This window comes from Bufo gargarizans, chromosome 9 (assembly GCF_014858855.1).
Source record: "Bufo gargarizans isolate SCDJY-AF-19 chromosome 9, ASM1485885v1, whole genome shotgun sequence".
NCBI lineage: Eukaryota > Metazoa > Chordata > Amphibia > Anura > Bufonidae > Bufo > Bufo gargarizans.
Genome location: NC_058088.1, coordinates 5,221,661 through 5,240,498, shown reverse-complemented (window position 1 = coordinate 5,240,498; position 18,838 = coordinate 5,221,661). Strand labels below are relative to the sequence as shown.

The 18,838-nt window shown below is 46.3% G+C and overlaps 1 protein-coding gene across 1 annotated transcript in view; it reads right to left on the bottom strand.

Moving 5' to 3' along the window:
• Positions 1-333: 333 nt before the first annotated feature.
• The window catches only part of ACP7 (acid phosphatase 7, tartrate resistant (putative)), a 32,764-nt gene continuing 14,259 nt past the window's right edge, over positions 334-18,838 (bottom strand). The window contains exons 4-14 of the mRNA XM_044306516.1: positions 18,389-18,571; positions 15,878-15,903; positions 11,120-11,217; positions 10,382-10,444; positions 10,195-10,309; positions 6,997-7,110; positions 6,326-6,383; positions 6,030-6,097; positions 5,033-5,104; positions 3,307-3,444; positions 334-815 (exon numbers count right to left, since the gene is read on the bottom strand). Of these exons, the coding sequence (XP_044162451.1) occupies positions 768-815; positions 3,307-3,444; positions 5,033-5,104; positions 6,030-6,097; positions 6,326-6,383; positions 6,997-7,110; positions 10,195-10,309; positions 10,382-10,444; positions 11,120-11,217; positions 15,878-15,903; positions 18,389-18,571 (983 nt within the window). The 3' untranslated portion in view covers positions 334-767. The remainder of the gene's footprint in view (positions 816-3,306; positions 3,445-5,032; positions 5,105-6,029; positions 6,098-6,325; positions 6,384-6,996; positions 7,111-10,194; positions 10,310-10,381; positions 10,445-11,119; positions 11,218-15,877; positions 15,904-18,388; positions 18,572-18,838) is intronic.

The window sequence follows — 18,838 nt, the reverse complement described above, 5'->3', positions numbered from 1 at the left end:
ACATGTGCACTTGGCAGCTGAAGACATCTGTGTTGGTCCCATGTTCATATGTGTCTGCATTACTGGGAAATATGATTTATTCATATATGTAAATGAGCCTCTAGGAGCAACGGGGGCGTTACCATTACACCTAGAGACTCTGCTCTCTCTGAAACTGCCGCACCCTCAGCACTTTGAACGACAGGACCGGGCAGTGTGAACGTGATCAAACCTGGCCCTGTCAATCAAAGTTCAGAGGACACAGCAGTTGCAGAGAGCAGAGCCTCTAGGTGCAATGGCAACGCCCCCTGTTGCTCCTAGAGGCTCATTTGCATATATTAAAACTTCATTTTTCTCAGCAATATGGACGCATATGAACTTAGGACCAACACAGATGTCTTCAGCTGCCAAGCGCACATGTAACAGGTCAGCCGGTGTCATAGGTACAAAACTGCTGACAGATGCCCTTTTAAATATCAAGGGACCGATCGGGTGTCAAGGGGGCGTTATCTGCATAGTGAATACTGGTTAGAAAACGGTGAAGAAATAGCAGCACACGTCGTAAGGCAGCTCCACATACAGCAGTACATTAGCATCTATACGTTCTCCATGAACCTACGGGCTTTGTGTCTTTGATTGGTCAGTGCAGCATTATCACTTATACATGTCTAAAGCTCAGAGGTCAGCAGCAGCAGCAGAATCGGAGGCATCTCCCCGAGGACATCACTCCGGAGATCAGTGCAAAAATTAACAGGTTAAATCTTATCCAGAGAAAGAGACTTGAGTGTTCACCGCTTGTTCTTAATCAGCCAGATCTCATCCACGATCTCTCCATCCTGGGGGAAAACACAACACAGGTTTCTGACTTTGTATGACCGTTTTGTGTACACAGTTCCTATGCACAATGGGATCCAATAGGTGAGGGATGTCGCGGCATAGCATCCAACACAGGCTTTGTTCAAAATATACTTCTTGTGATAAATGTGATGAGAGGCCTCAATCACACGTCTGTGATGACATCAGTGACAAGACAGTCAGTGGTCCATCCGTGAAGGATCAGTGGGTCGTTTTTTTTTTTGTGTTTTTTTAACCCTCCCTGTGTCATCCGTACTCCACGGAAAATAAATTTCCAGAGCATCTCCTAGCAATGATCCGTGAAGCACAGAGGCTACCGTGTTGTGTCCGTGTTTTTTCACCAACCCATAGAATATAATGAGCGTGATAGACAAAAATAGGGCGTGCTTCCGTGGTGTCACCCCAGACTGTGGTAAATTACTGAGTGAATACGCATGTTAAAATCAATGCGTACATGTGTTGTCCGTGGAGAACACGCACAGCATAAGTCCGTGATTCACCGACGTCTGAATAAGGCCTAAAAAATAACAATACTGCAGGATCAGACTACACCAGGTTTGATTGTAGTCTGTAACCATGGAGACTCATAGGTCCGCACAGAAGCTGTAGGCACATAATAGTGGGATATTTCTACTGCAGACTATTTCGGTCAGGTTCACTTCAGTGTTCATTTGCCAAATCTCATGTACATGGTGCGTATCTATTGCGTGCGGAAATTGACGCGCCGTGCGGCTTTTAGGCTACCTACGCAAAGGGGGGAGGCTTACAAAGCAGATATTCCGCATGGATTGTCATGTGGATTTCTCTGCATTTCCATATCAAATCTGCACCAAAATCTGCGTGTGTTACTTGCGGATTTTGATTAGAGCTGCACAAAAAAAAAAAAAAAGGCAGAAACAATAGACAAAATATGGAAAAATATGTACAGATTTGGCAAATCTCATTTGCTTTGCTGGTGCTGTATTATGCTGCAGCTTTTCTGCACAAAAATACGCGTGGAAAAAATGCACGTATTCCATAAGGAGTGCAGGGGGCCTTAAAGGGGTTGTCTCACTCCAGCAAATGGCATTTATCATGTAGAGAAAGATAAATACAAGGCACTTACTAATGTATTGTGATTGTCCATATTGCCTCCTCTGCTGGCTGGATTCTTTTTTCCATCACAATATACATGACTCGTTTCCATGGTTACAGACCACCCTGTAATCCAGCAGTGGTCGTTGTGCTTGCACACTATAGGAGAAAGTGCCAGCCAGGAACGTGGTAGTGCCCATAGGCACACATGTGCAGCATATTCCGTCCCGGCCACCTTGTATCTGGATACGATCAGTGTGATGGAAAAATGAATCCAGCCAGCAAAGGAAGCAAGATGGACAATCACAATACATTAGTAAGTGCCTTGTATTAACTTCCTCTACATGATAAATGCCATTTCCTGAAGGGAGACAATCCCTTTTAAAATCCACAGTATGTCAATTGTTTGTGCAGATCCGCAGCTGGTGTATTGTGGTTTCCCCAAAGACTTAAATGGGGTTGTTAAAACATACAGAAAATCGACAGCAAAAAAAACACATAAAAAACCCCCCACAAAATCCACGATAAATAGTGCATATTCATGTGCGTTTTGTGTTTTTAATGCAGATTTTCTCCGTTCAAATCCGCACCGTGTGCAGGTGGCCTTGGGCCTGATCCACATGACTGTGTCTGTTTTGCAGTCCACAAATCATGGAGCCACAAACACCGATATCAACCGCGTGCGTCCCACATTTTCCCGTTCCGCACGTCGCGCCCTAGTTAAAAATGCCTATTCCTGTCTGCAAAACGGACAAGAATAGGACGTTTTTTTTTTTTTCGTGGGTTGTTGAAACGGACATCCGCATGCGGACATTTTTGTATCCCAATTCAAATGAACGGGTCCGCATCAGCAAAATATGCGGATCGAATATGGACCAAAAATATGGTCGTGTGCATGTGGCCTGAAGGTCTGCTACTGAGTCGTGTGCCAGGACAGATTTTCATTCAGTGTTGGGGCTCATGCACACAAATGTATTTTCTTTCCGTGTTCGTTCCGTTTTTTTTGCGGACCGTATGCGGAACCATTCATTTCAATGGGTTCGCCAAAAAAAACTGAAGTTATTTCGTGTGCATTCTGTTTCCGTATGTCCGTTCTGCAAAATGATTGAAAAAGTCCTATTATTGTTGGCATTACGGACAAGGATGGGACGTATCGCAAAATACATACGGTCGTGTGCATGAGCCCTTAGTCTACAGCATCCTCTGTGATCTAAACTGCCTGGACTCCTGGCTTTTTACATTTTAACTGCACTGATACATTGCAGCAAACAATCAGGAGGAGAAAGCGTTCATAGAAGTCAGACAGAATCACAATTGAAAATAAAGCGTCATACAAATGCCACTCCAGACATACGAGCCAGCACGCGGCACAGTGTATATGCGGTAACATGCCCTCACCCGGTCATCGGACACCTGCTGGATGTGTATGTGAGTCCTGTTTGCTATGTGGACACGTGTATAGCCGTAATCTTCGATCCTTACTGCGCTCCATTCACGATGCAGTGGAAAAAACGGATCCAGCCTCTCCTTGCAACCCTGCCGCAAAGAAAAAAAAAATATTTGAGGTTTACTGAATTTTCATCTTTTCACACCAGGTCGCTGTCTGTTCTCATTCAATTCATAGTATATTTGTGTAGGGGTTGGTGATTATACAAAGCTTCAGATCTCCTGCACACAGGGTTAACAGAGTTAAAGGGGTTTTCCGACAGTTTCTAACTGATAACCTATTGACTGGATAGGTCATCGGTATCTGATCGGTGGGGGGGGGGTTCAACACCCCCGCCGATCAGCTGTTTGAGTAGGCACCGATGCTCCTGTAAGCACCACGGCCTCCTGACAGCTTACAAAGCACAGCGCCATCTATTGGAGAGTGGCAATGCTTGGTATTGCAGCTCAGCCCCATTTAATTGAATAGGAGTTAGCTGTGCCTAGGGTAAGCTGTGGAGCTTACAGGAGTGCCAGTGCGTTCTCAAATAGCTGATTGGGGGGGTCCCGTGTGTTGGACCCCTACTGATCAGATACTGATGACCGATCCAGAGGACAGGCCATCATTCACAACGTCTCGGAAAACCCCTTTTAAAGCATACCTCCGATTATATGTTCATAATAGCTAGGTAGATCCCCCCAATGGTTTTTGTAACTAGAGCTCGCCATACACATTGTTGGCCGAATATTTATGGGGGGCTCCTAACTATCCAGCTATGAAAGATGTCAGGGAAAAGATTGATTGGGCATTTTGTTCTCAGGGGCAGCGGCTTTCTTCCCTCTCCCCGTTCTGAATCCATGCATGCTCTTCCCAGCCAAGCGTGCATGTGTCTGGAGGTTTCAGGAGAGATAGCTGTCGGCCAAACAAGTGTTGGAGATATACTTTATAATGCTCTTTCACACATACATGTATATGTTCCATAAGTGGCCAGTGGGAGCAAACATGGAGGAGATGCCTCACCCCTCCAAGGCACCCTTGATCCTCTTCCTCTGCCAGCCTCTCCTCGACAGGGCCACGTTCCTGCATAGTCACTTTGCTTAGCCCTGTCAATCAAGAAGATGGAGCTGGCAGAAGGACCTAGGGTGAACAGGGTGGCATCTAGATCAGGCTCTGTATCAGAAAAACAGGGCTCTTACTGCTATAAGGATATATTAAAGAAGCACTCCCACAAAAAAAATGTGTTTCTTTGACCTATTAGAAAGGTACATGATGTAATCTGTAGAGAAGGCCATCTTCTTACAAGTGACTGTATTTGCGAGTTATAACCTCCCTTCTGATCCTCAGCTGTGTCATGTGACCAGCACTCTGACTTTCCAAATAACACAGCATCTTATGTGTGGACAGGAAGCCGATTTCTCTATGTATTCCTATGGGAGCCTCAATGTCAGTCTCATAGGAATGAATAGAGAAGAAACTGACGTCCTGTGTCAGCTGGAGAGACAGAGTGTTGGTCACATGACACAGCTGAGGATCTGAAGGGAGGTTATAACTCACAAATACAGTCACTGGTAAGAAGATTGCCTTCACTACAGTCTACACCGGACCTTTTTATGGACTATACACTGGAATCTTCATTATGACCCCATACAATAATAACATACACATCTAGACCTGTCCCCACCGCAGTGCTTCACTCACCGCAGAGCCTGTGGTTATGTGGACGGGAGCCGTGGGATTGGTATAAGGAGCCTGGAGGGATCCATTATAAACCTGCGAGGAGAAGAGGTCTGAATAAAATATCTTTGCACAGCTGAACAAACAGCGCTGCCTCCCCGCCGTCTGATGGGGTCTCTCACAGGTCGGGTCTACAAATATTAGCTCATGAAATATTCTCATGAGCTAAACTGGTGAAGACGTGGTAGTATAAAGGGTTAACATCAGGGCAGACAGCAATAACAGAGACCCCTGGGCAAGAACAGGATCCGGGCTCTGGATTTCAGCTGTAATTTAATGCTACATATGGTAGGTTATGTCCGCCCTGAGCTTACCTGACAGACTGTGATGTCACAGCAACTTACCTGACTGGAAAACTCTTATGATATCACAGCGACTAAAACTGCAGTCCTTGTGATGTCACACTTGTGATGTCACAGTACCTTACCTGACAAACAAAGCTGCAATGTCACAGCAGCCTACCTTACAGAAAACAACCTGTGATGTCACTGTAGTTTACCTAATTAAACCCACTTGTGATGTCACAGTAACTTACCTGACTAAAACCCACTTGTGATGTCACTGTAATTTACCTGACTGAAACCCACTTGTGATGTCACTGTAGTTTACCTGATGGAAACCACTTGTGATGTCACAGTCGCTTACTTGATGGAAACCATTTGTGATGTCACAGTTTACTTGAAACACATTGGTCACTGTGGCTTATTTAAAGGGTTTTCAGGCTCCTGATATTGATGATTTATCTTCAGGATAGGTCACTATTATCTGATTGGTGAGGGTCCAACACCCGCAGCCCCAATAAGCAGCTGTTCCCTGGCTGCACTGTGAATGGAACAAGTACAGCTCCGTTCAAAGTGTACTGGGCGTACCAGGGTACTGCAGCTCAGCTCCCACTGAAGTACGCTGTGAAGAGTGTTTCCTGTAGTAACGGTAATATATATACCGTATGTGGTGTACTCACCGTGCAGTTGTATACAGGCCACATCCTCTCATAGGAATGCTCATGTGCCCAGATTTCCAAGTCTACACCTAGAATATATGGATGTAAATCAGTATAAATGCTGCACGATTGTTTAGACGGATTTCTGCACGAGTAGAGCTGGACATAGATGTCCCAGATGATATATAACAAATGTTATTCAGTTTCTGAAGCTTGTGACATCTCAGTCAGAGAAAACTGCCCTACAGTAATACGATAACTCTAAGGGAAGACTAAGTCATTATATTCAGGATTACATGGGCAAATAGTTACCCTACCATATTTATAGAACAGATCCTCCAGAGCAAACTGTCCTCCAGGTAGTCCAGTTCTTGTCTGCAGAACATACAGAATAATAGGTTAGTAAGTTGCTCAGAGACCCATCTTTCTTCTTCTTCTTCATCCTACAAGTTCTAGCTGAAGAAAATGATTCAAATCTATTCTACAAATATATGGTCATATGCAACTCAATAAAGTGATTGAGCCAGGAGCTGGGTCTATGTGAGAAGACTTCAAGTCCTTTGGAGGTCAGTAGACATCTCACCATGTATGTCCAGCTTAAACAAAAGGAATACATCTACACACTGACAGCAATTCCCACCATTTTAATGTTATTGAAATCTCATCAAGACAGCCCTACTCCCTATGACCTATTACGGCCCATGGATCTGATAGAGGGATGCTGCTCAGGACCCCCTTCTATTAGCCTGAGCAGGGAGCTACAAACTCAAAGAGTGTCATTCGCTCTGGCAGACCCAGTCTGTCCACAAAAGACGTGGTCAGCCATTCATTCTTCTTTATCTCTTGGCTATCTCCTGCCCACCATCATATTCCTTGCACTCCTTTCATCCTGTCCATTTGTTTCTTAGTTCCTCAGAAGAACTGATCTCCTCAACAACCAAATGTTTCCCATTCTGTCTTGCAAGGTTCATGTACAGGCTGTTATTACCGTACTGTCACGTTTGACACAATCATCATTGTCGAAGTTGGTGCAGTACATGGGACGGTGAGCCATTGTGATGATCCATGGCCGCTCAGAACGTTGAGCCCGGCTGGTGGCCTCCTGTAGAGAATTGAAATCTATAAGAGAACTTGTATGAAATCATTAACCTGTTCAAAGTGGACCCAGACAGGATAATGGTGATGATGGTGGACCTAGCCTAGAGCCATAGTGACTATGGTGTACCTAGCCATAGGTATGATTGCCATGGTGGACCTAGCCAGAACCATGGTGACCATGATGATGGACCTAGCATGAACTATGATGGCCATGGTGGATCCTAGACAGAACCATAGTGACATATCATACTGATATAAGACAATATTCCCAAGACATTTCTTGCAAGGGAGAACTATCATTTGAAGAAATTGTATCCAAAAGGGTCGTTAATATCTTCTGAATAACCTAAAAATCTCTTCCTTTTAGCACTATATCGTTTTTAGGTCCCACATTCTGTGCTGAATCAAGGGACTTTCCAAGTGTTTTTACCGAAGACCTATCTTCTGCATTTCATCAAAGCGGGGTCTGACGTTCGGGACCTCCGCTGATCAGCTGTTTGAGAAGGCAGCGGAGCTCACAGTAGAGCTGCAGCCTTTTCCAGCTTTCCCAAGGCCAGTGACATCACGTTCATCAGTCACATGGCCTAGGCGCAGCTCAGCCCCAGTGAAGTGAATGGGGCTAAGCTGTGATACCGAGCACAGCCGCTATACAATGTATGGCTACTGAGAGCGCCGGTGCCTTCTCATGCAGCTGATCGGCGGGGGTCCCGGGTGTTTGACCTCCACCAATCAGATACTGATGACTAGGGACGAGCGAACTTCAAGGTTTGACGTTCGAGTTCGGCTATATGCTGAATTGCGTTATGGATTCTGTTACCACGGACCATAACGCAATTCAATGACGGAATGCATAATGGAATGCCTTTCAAGGTCTATGGCCGGCATAACGGATCTGTTATGCATAACGGAAAACGGACGGATACATTCTGCTGGCCATAGACTTCCATTATGCATTCCGTCATTGAATTGCGTTATGGTAACCGAATCAATAACACAATTCAGCATATACCCGAACTTCAAAAACTGAAGTTCGCTCATCCCTACTGATGATTAGTAATTTTATGATATGTCATCTCTATAGGGATTGGAGCTCCATATTTTCTAATACCTGAGCTCGAAATCTCCTGCTTCCCATTATATGGCTACAGAGTCAACTACTGTCTACCTGCAGCCACCACTAGCAGGCTGTCACGGTGGGGAGTGGGGGAAACCCCCCACCGTATAATGGGAACTGTTACTAGGCCAGACAACCATGAAGGGAGCAGGCCACAACCTACAGCCGCCCTGATCTCCTGACCACATGAGCAAACCCTGAAGATGGGAGGGCTCATGCACTGGAACCTGGATCCTGCTGACCCTGATGGTCCCAGGAATAGGAGACAACCGGTTCCTCAGGGACTCAGACGAACCGGAGTCTCCAGCTGCCTAGTAACAGGTGGAAGGGAAATGACCATATGCAGCATCTGGATCGGCAGGTAAGAAGACCAAAAAAACTCACCTGCTGCTGCTGCCACCACGACTGGAACCAGAACATAAACCCACACCACACATACAACAAATGAGGGTAAAGGAACAAGGAGGGTACAAGAGGGAGGACAATTTATGTTCCATAAGGTGGCCCTCAAGGAACTGGGCTGGAACAAAGCTCCAACACCAAGCAAGGCTGTAGTACAACTGCACCCAGCCAGCAAGCCACAGGTTTATATCAAGCATTGCAGCCACACACCCAGGAAACACCGTAATCTCCACTAGCCAGAAGATTAACCCCTTGCTCACCAAACAGCAGGGAGGCACACCTTAAAGGGGAAGTGCACGTGCAAACCACAAACTACACTGTTGCCCCTGGCAACCAGTCTGCACGGCAACCGTGTCACGGTCAAACACCAATATGACCGATACACAGGCACTTCAGAGCTATCTGGATACTGTTTTACTATGAACAAATAATATGCAGTAATCCCTTAGGCTCCCTCTAGTGGTGACTGTAGGCATCTAGAATGTAATAATTTGATTATGTATAAATATATATATATATATATATCCTGCGGATTTTAATGTGTATCAGTATCCTGCGGATTTTAATGTGTATCAGGAGAAAGAATGTCTGGCCGATATATATTGTGAAATTAATCAGCACAAAATGTCTATGAAGTACTGTCTATGTGTTAGATGTGAGGGGTAAATAAAGAGGTCTGGGATTCTGGTTTGATTAAGGGGTCTGGTCTGAATAGTGAAGAGCATGACCAACTAAAGCAAAATTTGATCGGCAGGGGTCCGGCGTCCTGCACCAATGCTGATCAGAGTAGCTCCAGAGCCAGAACTCCACAGCTCCATCCATTGTACAGTGGACAGAGCTGGTAACTGCAGCGCTGCTCCCACTGAACCACAACCAGCTCCGTCCACTACACAATAAATGGAGCTGTGTAATTCTGGCACCAGAGCTACTGCAGAACACCTGATCAGCGGAGGTTTGGGGACATCGGACCCCCGCCGATCAGATATTGATGGGTTATCCTGAGGAGAGACCATCAGTAGTAAAGGTGTGGACAACCCCTTTAAATGTAACCTGACATCAACTTTATGCTGACCTCACTGAGGGCAGTATAAAGTAGTGACAGAAATGCTGATCTCAGCCGTGTGTCACTCATCAGCTAATAGTAAGTGGTCGCCGAGAACCGGCATCGTAATCATTACAGCCCAGGCCTTGAAAAGAGTCAAATCTACCTGAGAAGAGTCCTGGTTATTCCTAATCTCCTGCTCTCCGCCATCTGCTGATTATTGGCAGTTCTCTCCTAGAGAGGAAGGGAGAAAACTCGGTAGAAGACTGTCAGTCATCAGCAGGTGGCAGGAGAGCAGGGATTCATCAATAACCAGGACTCTTCTCAGGAGGCCGGGACTCTTTTCCAGGCCCAGTCTGCAATGATTGAGATGTTGGTTCTGGGCATCTCACCTGTCTCTACTTTATTCTGCCTTTAGTACGGGCAGCACAAAGTTGATGACAGGTTCCCTTTAAGCTCATGTGTATAGTCACCCTTAAATATTAAAGTTGATTACAACTATGGAAGGAGAAAGAAACCTTGCATCTGACCTGAAGATCTTTCTGCAGCCAATGATACTGCTCTGCCACCAGCTCTAGGCCGTACTTCAGATAGAAATACACCTCGGTGGAGAAGGAGATGATGTGAGCAGGTCCCAGGTCCCAGCTGTGAGAACCACACATTAATATTTAATGTCCCACATGTATGTCAGCAGCAGTAGGACAATTGTCAGCTCACCTGTACCACAGGCCTTCTGTATTTCCCGGCATGGAAAATCGGTTTCGGTAATTGGAGAAGTTACTAAAACACAAGAGAGAGAGGAGAAGAGGACGTAACAAGGCTGACAACTGAATACTGGGAGCTACCAGTCGTCAGGTCTCATAGGAGAACCTCATAACATGTAAAATGGCTACAGAAGGATAAAGCCACAAGTGCTGGTGGAATAATGTAAACTAACCTTGCAGATGTCATTTTATGGCATCAGGAGCTTCGAATGCCCTGCACAACCACTGAGTTTAATGAGAAATTCTGCCTGCTCACTGTCACCACTAGGGGGAGCTTACTGCATAGGGGGTTGTCCGGGATTTTACAAGTGATGACTTATCCTCAACATCTGACAGACGGAGGTACGACACCCCACACCCCTGCCGATCAGATGTTCTACAGTAACTCCGGAGTCAGAAGTTGGCGCTAAAACTGTACAGCTCCATCCATTGTGTTCTGGACAGAGCCGGTACTGAGGCACTGCCTCCACTGACGTGAATCGTAACCACCGTCACCCGCTACACAATGGATGGCGCTCTACGGTTCCAGTGCCGGAGCTACTCTGGAACAGCTGACGAGTGGGGGTGTGGGGTGTTGGTTCATGCCAATCAGATATTGATGGCCCATCAGTACCAGACAACCCCAAGTGATGCCTCTTGTATGAGCCAATAACTGACCTGCAATGGTAAGGATATAGGTATTTCAACTCACTAGGCTTCTTCGTGGTTTCCAGGACACGTCATGTAGGGAACGTAAGCTGCCACCGACTCGATCTGACGCATAAACTCATCACCTACTTGAGCGTCATCCTGGAAGGAAGGTGAAGATGTGACCTTACTATAACAAGCAGCACAAGATGATGCCCTTATGTCTTCAAGTGCCATGCACAGTGGAATTTGTACTGGGGCCTCCCCTGACAATAGAGTTTTGGGGAAAGAAGGATTGGGCATGTTGGAATTAAACACTGGTTTATGGTGCACTTTCTAATGTACTTTGTTATTCGAGGCTAACACCTGTACAGACCTAATATTGCTCACAGCTGGAGGTTTGCTACGATTGTTTCTGGTCTAATTATATCAACTATCCTATCTGACCTTAACGAGCATCTGTCAGCCATGCAAAACTGCTGACAGCACTAGGTAGGGACCATAAGAGCAGGACAAACATATTTTTCTGTAGTTCTGATTTTCAGGAGTAGTGAAAATCGTAACTTTTTTTCTTCCCGATTCTGCTCACTGGAGGCGGAGCTTTGCTGTTAAGTGATTTCTGCATTGAGCTGTTCCCCACCCCTCCCTCTGCTCTGAGTGACAGATGTAGTGATCTCCTGGTTGGATGCTACTCCTGTCACTCAGAGCATAGGGGAGGGGCTGTGAAGCTTAATGCTGAGAGAACTTCAGAGCGAAGCACTTAAAGGGGTATTCCCATCTTGCAAAATCAGCCAGAGTTGCAGTTACTTCACAAATCACTTCCTGTTTTTCTGTTTCTAAGGCTGGGCGGGCTTAGGCAGCTAGACTGAAGCCTGTCCACGCCTCCTTATGACATCACACTGAGAGCTGAGTCCTACGTGCTCGTTCATGTGAAAAGTATGACTCACCAGTTTGGCTGGCACCAGGAAGTGTCTGTGAAGCTCATCTCTCCTGCTGTGGACTCGTGAGCAATGGTCAGTGATTTTATAGACTACCATTTAGATGACCTGAATACTAACTACACATAAAAGTTTTCATATCTATTCCAAAGCCTATCTGTGCAGCATAAACTGTAATTTACTGCAGCCCAAATGCATGTCTGCTTGTATCTAGAGATGAGCGAACCTCTGTTTTAAGTTCGGCGTCTAAAGTTCGGGTTTGGATTAGCGGAGAATCCCGATCTGGAACCGGATATGGATTCCGACTTCCGTTGTGGTCCGTGGTAGCGGAATCAATAATGGCCGATTATTGATTCCGCTACCACGGACCACAACGGAAGTCGGAATCCATATCCGGTTCCAGATCGGGATTCTCCGCTAATCCAAACCCGAACTTTAGACGCCGAACTTAAAACAGAGGTTCGCTCATCTCTACTTGTATCCATATGATTAGTTTTTTTGTCTCCTATAAAAAAAAAATCACTGAACAGCACAGATGCAGATTTGTTACCATTAGAGCGGTACTACATTAGAGTAATAACGTGCATATTCAACTCAGCCACATATCAGTGTATTACCCTATCTCTCCACCATTCTTTATATGCCATATATTGATAATCCCCACCTCACCAATCACTGAGAATGTACCAGCGCATACCTAGCTCTGCTACATAACCATTTTATGTCAGTCCTACACCTGTAATATCTCTCCACCATTCTTTATATGCCATATATTGATAATCCCCACCTCACCAATCACTGAGAATGTACCAGCGCATACCTAGCTCTGCTACATATGCATTTTATGTCAGTCCTACACCTGTAATATCTCTCCACCATTCTTTATATGCCATATATTGATAATCCCCACCTCACCAATCACTGAGAATGTACCAGCGCATACCTAGCTCTGCTACATAACCATTTTATGTCAGTCCTACACCTGTAATATCTCTCCACCATTCTTTATATGCCATATATTGATAATCCCCACCTCACCAATCACTGAGAATGTACCAGCGCATACCTAGCTCTGCTACATATGCATTTTATGTCAGTCCTACACCTGTAATATCTCTCCACCATTCTTTATATGCCATATATTGATAATCCCCACCTCACCAATCACTGAGAATGTACCAGCGCATACCTAGCTCTGCTACATAACCATTTTATGTCAGTCCTACACCTGTAATATCTCTCCACCGTTCTTTATATGACATATATTGATAATCCCCACCTCACCAATCACTGAGAATGTACCAGCGCATACCTAGCTCTGCTACATAACCATTTTATGTCAGTCCTACACCTGTAATATCTCTCCACCATTATTTATATGCCATATATTGATAATATTAGGCCCCATCAGCCTCATATAGCCCCCCATCAGCCTCATATAGGCCCCCATCAGCCTCATATAGCGCCCCCATCAGCCTCATATAGCGCCCCCATCAGCCTCATATAGCGCCCCCATCAGCCTCATATAGCGCCCCCATCAGCCTCATATGCCCCCCATCAGCCTCATATAGCCCCCATCAGCCTCATATAGCCCCCATCAGCCTCATATAGCGCCCCCATCAGCCTCATATAGCCCCCCATCCGCCTCATATAGGCCCCATCAGCCTCATATAGGCCCCCATCAGCCTCATATAGCCCCCATCAGCCTCATATAGCCCCCATCAGCCTCATATGCCCCCCATCAGCCTCATATAGGCCCCCATCAGCCTCATATAGCGCCCCCATCAGCCTCATATAGCGCCCCCATCAGCCTCATATAGCGCCCCCATCAGCCTCATATAGCCCCCATCAGCCTCATATAGCCCCCATCAGCCTCATATAGCCCCCATCAGCCTCATATAGCCCCCATCAGCCTCATATAGGCCCCCATTAGCCTCATATAGCCCCCATCAGCCTCATATAGCCTCCATCAGCCTCATATAGCCCCCATAAGCCTCATATAGCCCCCCATCAGCCTCATATAGCCCCCCATCAGCCTCATATAGCCCCCATCAGCCTCATATAGCCCCCCATCAGCCTCATATAGCGCCCCCATCAGCCTCATATAGCGCCCCCATCAGCCTCATATAGCCCCCATCAGCCTCATATAGCCCCCCATCAGCCTCATATAGCGCCCCCATTAGCCTCATATAGCGCCCCCATCAGCCTCATATAGCGCCCCCATCAGCCTCATATAGCGCCCCCATCAGCCTCATATAGCGCCCCCATCAGCCTCATATAGCGCCCCCATCAGCCTCATATAGCCCCCCATCAGCCTCATATAGCCCCCCCATTAGCCTCATATAGCCCCCCCTTTAGCCTCATTTTGCCCTACCCCATTAGCCTCAATAGCCCACCATCATCATCCATCCGCCCCAAATATCAGTCAGTCCGTCTGCCCCCTCAAGTGCCTCCATCAGCCCCCAATCTCATATATAACATATACTCACCCCGCTGTCTCTCCCACGCCGTCCGCTCTCTGAGTCCTCTCTCCCTTCCACGAAGTAATCGGCCGCGCATGCGCAGATCTATTTTCCTCTTTGCTGCGCTACAACGCGGCTCAAAGGAAAATAGATCTGCGCATGCGCGGACCGCCCGGCGACGTGCGCGATCTTGAGAAAAAGTACAGCCGCCGCTAGATCACCAGGGAAGGAGTGCGCAAGCGCGGCCAATGGATGCGGCCGGCGAGCGGCGGCCGTATCCATGGGCAGCGCTTATAAACTAGTGATTTGTGAATTTGAATTTATAAAAGAATAGTAGGTTTTTTTTAATTGGTTGTATTTAGTAAAAAGTTTATTGGGGGGGGTGTAATTGAATGAAACTTGATTATATAGATGGGAATACCCCTTTAAGGAGCAGAACCAGGGAGAGTAAAACTTCATACACTCACTACTCCTGATAATACAAACTACACAAAAGGTATGTTTAGTCCTGCTCTTCCCAGCCATTACCTAGTGCTGTCAGCAGTTTAGCATGCTCAAAACTGCTGACAGATGCCCTGTAATACATCAGCAACACTGTTCTCTCTCCTCTCCTGATAGTTTGCTACAATGTATCAGTGTAAGTAAAATGTATCCGCTTGGTATCCAGACTGGTTCAAAGAACAATGCTTTCATTGGGGCTGAGTTGCAATACCAGACACAGCCTATGGCGAAGAGTGGCGCATGTTTTTCTAATCATATATAACATCTTTACCATTTTTAAAGGGCATCTCTCAGCAGATTTGTACCTATGACACCGGCTGACCTGTTACATGTGCGCTTGGCAGCTGAAGACATCTGTGTTGGTCCCATGTTCATATGTGCCCGCATTGCTGGGAAAAATGATGTTTTAATATATGCAAATGAGCCTCTAGGTGCAATGGGGGCGTTATCATTACCCCTAGAGGCTCTGCTCTTTCTGCAGCTGCAGCGCCCTCTGCACTTTGATTGACAGGGGTAGGCAGGCGTGATGACGGTTTCACTGCCTGCCCTGTCAAACAGAGTGGAGAGGGAGCGGCAGTTGCAGAGAGAGCAGAGCCTCTAGGTGTAATGATAACGCCCCCGTTGCTCCTAGGGCTCATTTGCATATATTAAAGCATCATTTTTCTCAGCAATGCGGGCACATATGAACATGGGACCAACACAGATGCCTTCAGCTGCCAAGTGCACATGGAACAGGTCAGTCAGTGTCATAGGTACAGATCTACTGACAGATGGGCTTTAATTAATCTGATAAGTTCCCTGCCCCTTTTTGTAAATATATCTATCACCGACAACCCCTTTAATGTTATGTTGACTACCAACTGTGCATAGTCTTTAGAAGCAGAGGTAATAAGGATGTATTAGAATATAAAGCTCACTTACCTCATCCATGTCATAAGCAAAATCACCTGCAAGAAATAGGAAGAGAAATGACTTTACTGTGTGCAAAGACCTGCAGTCCACGACCCCACAGTCCACGACCCCACAGTCCACCGTGTACCAGGATGCTAAGGTTCAATTCATGCGTGGCCCCGGGAGAAGCAGGCCATACATTAGATGTCAGAACCTGACAATTTCATCAAATTCGGCCTACCACCTAATGCGTATTGGGGCCTCCTAGCTCTCCCACAACAGCAGATGTCAGATGAGATAAAGATCGGGCATGCTGGATTCAACTGGCCGATCCTTTGGTTAGAAGGGCGATAAGGTGTCTGCCAGCAGCCGTTTACTACATATGCATGCCCAGCCGAGCCTGCATGTGTGCATTTGGGAGGACTGGAAGAGATGGCGGTTGTCCCAGACTGCGTATGTCCAGCTTAGGCAAATGACCACACGTGGCCGACAGGACATATCTGCTCCATAACAGTCTACTGGCATCTCAGTCATGTCCTCCGGGGGAGAAGCAGAACAAAATGTGATATGAAGCAAGCCTTGTTAAAGGGTCACTGAGCTTTCTGAATGCGGAGACCCCCACCGATCGCTACAACGAGGAGAGAGAAACGCTCTCATGGCATGCCCTCTCTCGCAGCAGGAGACAGAGTCGATGGACCGGTCTCAATTCCGTCTCTTGCAGTGAGGAGAGGAGCGCGTTATGCGAGCGCTTCTCTCTCCACGTTCTAGCAACCGGTCGGAGCCTCGGCGCTCAGACCATCACTCATGAAGATGACTGGTATCCCTATGACATATCAAAAGGTTTTTGGAAAGCTCAGTAATAACCCTTGAAAGGGGTCGTCTCACTTCAGCAAATGGCATCTATCATGTAGAGGAAGTTAATACAAGGCACTTACTAATGTATTGTGATTCTCCATATTGCCTCCTCTGCTGGCTGGATTCATTGCAGGGGAGTCCTCTCCTGCATAACGGAAACGGGACGGATCCGTTATGCAGCCCATAGACTTCTATTATGACAGAATGAATAACGGAATGTCTCTAAAGGCATCCCGTTATGCATTCCGTCATAGAATTGCGTTATGGTCCGTGGTAACGGAATCCATAACGCAATTCTGCTTTTACCAGTAGACGAAGCGTGAACGAATTTCATAACCTGAAATTCGCTCATCTCACGTCATAACCATGGAAACGAGCAGTGTATAATGTGATGGAAAAAAATGAATTAAACCAACAAAGGAGGCAATATGGAGAATCACAATACATTAGGAAGTGCCTTGTATTAATTCCTCTACATGATAAATGCCACTTGCTGAAGTGACACAGCCCCTTTAAGGGTGCCCCGCCCACGTTGGATTTGACAGATCTGTCTTTTTTCAGCCTTATAAATGATGCGACAACCCCTTAGATGACGGCTCCGCTCCCATTTTCGTAGACCCCTGTGTGAAAAAGTAAAGCAACTAGATTCCAGCTACCCTTCATCAGGATTCCGATTTGCAGGGGGTGATGCCAACATGTACAACTCTAGACCCCCGGGTCACGAGCAGAGTCACATGACGTCACAATGAGCGAACATCGCTTGCGGCCACATAGAGTTTTCACAATGAAGTATTAATGTTAATGCCAGTGTCTTACTAACATGACGTATTGGTTTATGTCTGACATATTTTTTTGTTTTGTTTGTAGTGATTTTTAGAGATCATATGGCAGTCTAATACTGCACCGACTGCACGATGAACGAGCAAACGCTCAATTTCTGTGTAATGACCATCTGCCACCGACACACCGCTGTCCTGCATGGGGACGAGCGATGGCATAGCGATCATTCCTCCCCATGCTGCAAAGGACATCGCTGCATGTGATAGTAGCGGTCTCCTCCGCTAGCTACCGGGCGACTACCAGGAGGGAACGCTTCTGTCTAAAGGTCCATTCACACGTCCGCAAGTGTTCTGCGGATCCGCAAAACACGGACACTGGCAATGTGCATTCCGCAATTTGTGGACGCACATCGCCGGCACTATAATAGAAAATGCCTAATCTTGTCCGCAATAGGACATGTTCTATTTTTTTGCGGAAACGGAAGCACGGATGCGGAAGTGCAGATCTGCAAATGCGGATGCGGACAGCACATTGCTGCCCCATTGAAAATGAATGGGTCTGCACCCGTTCCGCAAAATTGTGGAATGGATGCGGACCCATTTTGCGGACATGTGAATGGACCCTTATACACCCTTTACTTGTGATTAATTCTGCCTGTAGTGATAATGAGATGACTGCTGAAAAGGGATCTGTACAGAAAAGGAAATTGTGATCCAATATCAGGCCTAGCGTCCAGAGTGAAATTGCAGGATTATATACATTTCTTTTTTAAATATAGAAAGAAAAAATAAAATAAAAGAAAAAACACATAAAATTCTAAAAGATAAGTTTAACAAAAAAAAGTGATTTAAACAATAGGTAATCTTCTGATGACACATTCCCTTTCATGCTAATGCCAGTGCTTACCAACATGGAGTATGGCATCATACAGGTCCATTTGTGTTTCCTTCTGGAGCCGTGATAAGGACTGGGCGTTGTCGTTCCCCATATCTCCATACACGGCCAAGCGTGGCCCCCAGGAGGAGCCGACCTGCAGCGCACGGAAGTAGAACTGGGGGCTCCAGCCGAGAGAACTGCCGCAGTGATAAACTGAGAGAGAAGAATGGTGAAGGTGAGAGAGGAGGATGGAAAACAGTCATACGTGGAACATAGGACATTGGTTATATTAGTGACTACAGCTTAGCCCAATATCTTATGGAGTCTAGGGTAGTCTGAAATCTGCCTCCTGTCACATTAGTAGCTCAGGTTGCTGCTCTTATCTTCCGCTGTGATTTATACTGCAGCTCAGCTTTTTCAGGTAGGCTGCTGTGTAGAAGCACAAGCCCACCTGAAACTAAGAAGTCAGCGTACGGAGTG